The sequence below is a fragment of the Mus caroli genome, chromosome 15 (genome assembly GCF_900094665.2).
Source record: "Mus caroli chromosome 15, CAROLI_EIJ_v1.1, whole genome shotgun sequence".
NCBI classification, from domain to species: Eukaryota; Metazoa; Chordata; class Mammalia; order Rodentia; family Muridae; genus Mus; species Mus caroli.
This window is the reverse complement of record NC_034584.1, coordinates 79,134,129-79,140,818: the sequence shown is the minus strand read 5'-3', so window position 1 is coordinate 79,140,818 and position 6,690 is coordinate 79,134,129. Positions and strand designations below refer to the sequence as shown.

Below are 6,690 nucleotides of genomic sequence, written 5' to 3'. Positions count from 1 at the left end.
GGAGCAACCATAAGCCAGATGTGTTCTTTTTTTTTTTTTTGGTTTTTTTTCGAGACAGGGTTTCTCTGTATAGCCCTGGCTGTCCTGGAACTCACTTTGTAGACCAGGCTGGCCCTCAAACTCAGAAATCCTCCTGCCTCTGCCTCCCAAGTTCTGGGGCTAAAGACGTGTGCCACCACGCCCGGCCAGATGTATTCTTTTAAATCAGATTCTTCCACTAGACAATGGGAGTGGTAAGCAGGTTGGTGCCTCTTTATGGTGAGAATCCGAGGAAGAAGTGCTTCATGGGGCACACGGAACAACACCTATGATGTTCAGTCACTGAGTCAGAGAATGACTGAGCAGCCAGCTTGGAGCTTGAGCAGCACTCAGGCCTCGGTGTAGCCTCTCTGGAATGGTTCACCGTGTCCTATGTCCACAGCACCCAAAGCCATGCTAGAGCTCTTCACAGAGCAGAGCCTGACCGCATGTGCACATGCCCATACGGGGTGTTCAGACCAAGGAGCAGATTCACTTTGAAATAGGCGTGACTCCTAGAGGAACTACTATAAACAGGGGAAGCAGAGTCGGTTCTCTCAGCGGCTCCTTGTATTAAACTGTGAGAAATAGTCTTCTGTGGGCTGGCTTGAGGAGGCTGTATTCATTTGTTTTTTCCTATTGACAAAAGAAAAAGAGATGAGCAAACGTGTGGGGAAAGCCCAGGACCATTTTATCCACACGCTACAGAATCTGTTCCAACATGAATGAGCTCTCAAGAGCTTCCTGGGCCTAGGAGAGGGTTCAGAGTACTTGTTCTTGCAGAGGACTCAGGTGCTAAGAGTACTTGTTCTTGCAGAGGACTCAGGTGCAGTTCCCAGCACCCACACGGAAGCACACATCAGTGTGGAACTCCAGTCCTAGGGGCATCTGATGCCCTCTTCTGGCCTTTGTGGGCACTGCATACAAGTGGTACACAGGATTCATATAGGCGAAACACCTGCACGTTATTTTTTAAATATGTATGTATATGTATATATGTACATGTACATATATGTGTGTATATGTATATATATATATGTATATATATGTATATATATATAATGTCAGTGACTCATGGTATCAGTGACTCACGGGGACATCCCACATGAATATGACTGTATCTTGTCGGGTCATGTCTGGGTGCTCCTTTTAAGCCCCAGTGGAAGCCATGGCAACTGTCAGACTCATTGGTGATGGAGTTCCAACTGGAGCAGACCCCTGGGTTCCCTTCAGGACTCAAGGATAGACTAGCTGAATGGCAAATGCTTACCTGGTCACTTGCTACTTTAGCTGGCATGGACACACCCCAGAGCTGCTCTTGGGGTTCTGTCCATACCCAGCTGACTGACATGTGAAAGAGCCTGGGAGCCCTCTTTCCCTCTGTCGGAGATGCTAAACAGTGGGCTATGACTGAACCCCAAGGCTCAGCCATGAAGCCTCCTTCAGGAAGCCCCCGTTTTCCCCTGTGATGTGTGCTCCTCAGGCACATAAGGTACACATGGTGACTTGTGGGGCTGCCCACCGACTCTGCACCTACTTGAGGTCCCTGGCACTCACTGTAAGTACTGCTGCCTGGCCAGGTTGAGGTTGCTGCAGTCCAGGGCCCTGCGCTGCTCCCGCAGCAAGCGTTGCTGCTGCCGCTCATGCAGCAGGCTGGCATGAGCCTTCCGGATCCTGCGCAGATCCCAGTCCATGCTGTGCTGGCGTTCTTCCTCCTGAAGCCTCTGGAGGCAGGAAAAGGGATTCTCTTGGGCCCAAGGGGTTCATCTGGGAGGCCTGGCCTCTTTTTATGAATGGGGAAAACTCAAACTTGGAGAAAAGAAAGGAGGTGACCTCCCTGACCCTGCCTTTGTCCTGCATGGCCTGGCTGCCCTCTTGTTCCTGAAGGAACAGTGGGGACCTGGCTTCCACAATACTCCCAGACAGGCTGATTCCTGTCAGGTCCTCAGGAGGATTCCCAGCTGGCTTTGCAAAATCAGATACTACCCAAGCAAGCTGTCCAACATTGGGGTCACTTAGGAACCCTTTATCTAAGACATAAGCCTCATTCAGTAACAACAGTGTCACCATGGGGATGTTGGGGATAGCCTAGTTCCAGATAACCTGACTTTCAGCCTTGGACATGCACTCCAGAACCTTCTTTGCCAAGCAAGGAGCCCTCCAGAGGACAGTGGGGAGAAGTGGCTCCCAAGAGGCTCAGCTCAGCAGACTTCCCACAAATAGGAGAAGCAACAGGGTGGGCCAGGCTGAGCATCCACATCAGAGGGGCAGGGGGTTCAGCATGGCCTCGTGTCAGGACCAAAAGTCACCCCCACACTGGCTTAGCCACCTGCCACCTGAGAGGTGTGGCCATACTTCTGGGAATCTCAGAGGCCTCTCTGTAAAGAGGCTGCTCAAAGGCACCCTGCTGGCAACACACCTGCTTCACTGGTGAGTTCCATTTCCCAGATCACCCAGGGCTCAGAGAGCATGGGGAAGACAAGGAAGCAAGAGCCATGGAACAAGGGCCCGAGCAGCCATTTTAATGTGGTCTTTCTCCCTTTGTGTGTTCCTGCCTTTAGATCTTCTAGATTAAAAACTGGACCAAAATGCTGGTTCAGGGCAGGTGGCCAACCTTCATTGCACAGTTTCATTGAACAAAAGTGGCTCCCAAGAGACAGGCAAAGCCTGCCATTTAAGTTCTGTTCTTTCCACTCTGGCCAGCCCACCATGAACCTCTCACAGGGCAGCCCTTCCACACTGTAGTACTTCTGCCTGCCTGGGTCTACATCTTGGGAGTCACTTTGGTGCAGGGGTTTCTTCTCTATTCTCTAGGGACATTTCCTTCCCTGACCCCCCAGGACATCCCTCTGGCATTTGTCTACCCACCCCTTCCCCACTGGCTTCCTCAGGTCCCTGCTTATAAATGACGACCATGCCTGAGTATTCCTCTCGTCTACACCTGCCCATGATGGCGCCCATCATGGAGGATGGAGTTCAAATCCCAGCAACCACATGGAGGCTGCAGCCACCCTCTACTCCTCTCTCATGCATGCTAAACACATCATCTGTGGCCAGATTTCCTGGCTCTTATCCCTCACCACAGTGAAAACTGCCTGCAGCGGAGGCGTCTCTCAGAGTGAGCACTGACACAGGAGCCAGGTATGTGGGCCGTTCAGGGGTGCAGAGGTGACTGTGTGGCCCGGGAGGGACTCACCAGCTTCTCCTGGATTTGCTGCTTCTGCGTGAACCAGATCTCCTCTAGCTGCTCTCGGTTCATGCCCTTCCAGTGGTCAAGGACCACACGGTGAGGCCCAAAGGAGCTGGCCACCTGCCGAGGGTTCTCAGAAAGCAGGCCCCCATGCAGCAGGTTGGTGATCTCGGTCATGTTGTCTTCTTGTTCTTGTTGTTTCTCTTGCCTCTTTCTTTCTGTCAACTCCACAACCTGTACAGGGAAGGACCTCAGAATACGCTGGAGCATTTGCAGGGTCAAGACCTCCCATCTGAAGCCCTGGCTGCAGGCTGGGGACCCCAGCTATTAGAGCACTGTTGGGCAGTGGCTGGGCCTTGGGTCATTCCCCACAGCAGTGTGTACAACTGTGAATTTCTATACCAACTTGTCAAAGCAAGACACTGCCCCACTGGCTTGTCTCTAAGCAGTGCATCCCGTGTTCCCTAAAACTCTTAGATACTTGTGCACAACAAGCCAACACAGGGTGACTTCTAAGGGTGGAAGTGCACTGCTGCCCCAGCAGTCCTGACAGTTTCAGCATGGCCCCGGTTATAAATGAGTTCCTGTTCACTCACCAGTCCAAGCCCGGCGGTGAGGGATTGTGTGAGCTGTATAGTAAGTCGCCTGCCCTCGCTAGACTATAGGTATTTCTCTCTACAGTCAAGAGGTGGGGTGATGGTTACTCTTGGTTGTCAATGTGACTACATCTGGACTTAACTAAAACTCAAACTGTGGGGCTGGTGAGATGGCTCAGTGGGTAAGAGCACCCGACTGCTCTTCCGAAGGTCCGGAGTTCAAATCCCAGCAACCACATGGTGGCTCACAACCATCCGTAATGAGATCTGACTCCCTCTTCTGGAGTGTCTGAAGACAGCTACAGTGTACTTACATATAATAAATAAATAAATCTTAAAAAACAAAACAAAACAAAAAACTCAAGCTTCGAGGGACTTTTTTTGCGGGGTTGGGGGGGGGAGATCATTTGAGGTGGGAAGACTATAGTAGTTTGAATAAGAATGGCTCCCAAAGGGATCAGAAGGATTCGGAGGTGTCCACACCAGGCCCAGTGTCTGTCTCCCAGCGCCTGCGGATCTGGTTGAAAAAGTTCTCAGCGACTTCTCCAGAACCATGCATGCTGCCGTGCTCCCATCACGATGATAATCCTCTGAAGCTGTAATTCTTTAAAGGCTTTCTTTCATAAGAGTTGCTTTGATCGTGGTGTCTCTTCACAGCGATACGACAGTAAGACAAAGATCCACCTCAAATCTGGGCCACACCTTCCGCTGGCCGCCATATAAAGGACATGGGAGAAGGAAGCTCTTGCTTTTTTGCTCGCTTGTCCTCACTCTCACTGGCAAGTTCATTACTCCACTGGTATTAGAGCCCATTTCTTTGGGATTCTGAGGTATATTGGTGACTGCCTCATGAGCTGAATAACAACTACTGGGTTTCTGGACTTTCTGTCAGCCACTGTTGGAATAGCCTGACCCATAGCTTGTAAAACTATAGCAAATCTACATTCATTTTATCATTCTGTTTGTCTAGAAAGCCCTGACTAACACAGATGGATTAGGAGACATTTTCCAGCGTCAGCTGATCTTAGAAAGAATGGGCAGAGGACTTGCAAGGCGGGTATAGAATGGGTTTACAATCCTAGCTAGCCTGTATAAAAGACACACAATCCAGGTATTTTATTTTCAAGCTGTAAGCCTAGATTGGGCCGGCTTAGAGCTCTATTAACTTACTTCCCAGTTTTAAAATCTCTTGTCACTTGCCGTTTCTCTGGGCTACTTGCTCATTTCCTCTCATGGCAGCCTCCTCCACCTCTGTCTTCTTTTTCCTCCTCTCCTTCTACCTGCAACCCCCTCACTCGGTCCTCAAGTCCCATCTTTCTCCCTCCACTGCCCAATCACAGGCTCTAGCCTTTTACTGACCAGTTAAATTGGGGAGTAAGGTTTCATAAAGCATCACTGGTATACAAGAGAATCTGCTCATTGAGGAGGCAGGCAATCACATCTCGAGAAGCCAGTATTTAGTATTAGAATACAGGCAGCATCAGACCAACCCGCTACAGGCAGGGGCTTGCAAGGGGACAGGTGCCTTGTCACCCAGCACAGGCTTTGTGGCAGACAAGAACAAAATTAGATGCTTACCATTCAGTACTTTGCTATCCTTGGATAACCACTCATCCCTTCTGAGCCTTTCTTTATCAATGAAACGGCATTAATCAGCCTCTCTGGTAGGGCTGTCAAATAGGCAAACATGCTAACAGGGGATTGTTGCCAGGGTTAAAAGTATCAGCCACCAGAGCTAGAAAGATAGCTTAGTGTTTAAGAGACTGCGTTCTAGTCTCAGCACCCACATTGGGCAGCTTCCAGCTCCCTGTAACTCCAACTCCAGAGGCTCTGGCAGTTGGCCTCTGAAGGTACATGCATTCACATGGTATACACACACACACACACACACACACACACACACACACACGAGTAAAAAGATAATCAAATACATCTTAAACTTGTGGCTACCATGCAGAGTCCTGACAATGTGCCAAACTGTCCTAACACCACATTGGTTCTCAAATCGAATAGCAAGTGTAAAAGTCATTACTGCTGACTGTGACACTGTGCCTGACCATGGGCATATTCTACCCTATAAAATGTGAGCAAGGGTGGCTGTGAAGGTTCTTGGAGGACACGGATGGGACCAACCACATCCTCTCCTTTCTGCACTGCAGGAATCCTCTCCATCAGCTGCTCTGACTGAGCCAGCCTGGGATGGAGAGGAACACTGGTTTTATCCTGCGAGCCACTGAAGCCCAAGGTGTGCCTTACCAGAGCAATAGTGCATGCCTTTGGGTGGATATTGCCTTCACCTTCATTCTACACATGATAGAACAGGCGTCTATGGGCTTGACTAAGGCTGCAGAGAAGGGCTTTGCCTTGAACCTTGTAGGCAGACTCAAAAGCCTGCATGCTAAATCCTGATATTACTTTCTGATAGAATAAGTAGTCCCCACTGTGCCTGCCCTGCTGACAACCAATGGCCCATCTGAGGTGTTCTTTTCTTCTTTGGGACAGGGTCTCTCTGTGTAGCCCAGCAGGGGCAGGAACTCCTCCTACCATATCCTTGGAGTGCCAGGATTACAGGTGTGGACTATTACGCCCAGTGTGGAATTTCCTTTCCTTTTCCTGGCTAAATGGCAAAGTCTGATACCTGTCGGGAACAGGAGCTGTGGAGGCTGAAGGGCAGTTTCCTCGGATAGAGGCACTGTGACAATGCTGCCCTGAGCATCCATCTGCATGGGAAGCTGTGGGGCCTGAAGGTACCACTGCAGATGCTTATTAAAATAGTCTGGACTGGCCGGGCGTGGTGGCGCACGCCTTTAATCCCAGCACTCGGGAGGCAGAGGCAGGTGGATTTCTGAGTTCCAGGCCAGCCTGGTCTACAGAGTGAGTTCCAGG

At 50.3% G+C, this 6,690-nt stretch overlaps 1 protein-coding gene across 1 annotated transcript in view; it reads right to left on the bottom strand.

Annotated features, from left to right (window-relative positions):
* Positions 1-226: 226 nt before the first annotated feature.
* The window catches only part of Ribc2 (RIB43A domain with coiled-coils 2), a 13,216-nt gene continuing 6,752 nt past the window's right edge, over positions 227-6,690 (bottom strand). The window contains exons 5-7 of the mRNA XM_021183750.1: positions 3,215-3,442; positions 1,576-1,742; positions 227-654 (exon numbers count right to left, since the gene is read on the bottom strand). Coding sequence (XP_021039409.1) covers positions 576-654; positions 1,576-1,742; positions 3,215-3,442 — 474 coding nt within the window. The 3' untranslated portion in view covers positions 227-575. The remainder of the gene's footprint in view (positions 655-1,575; positions 1,743-3,214; positions 3,443-6,690) is intronic.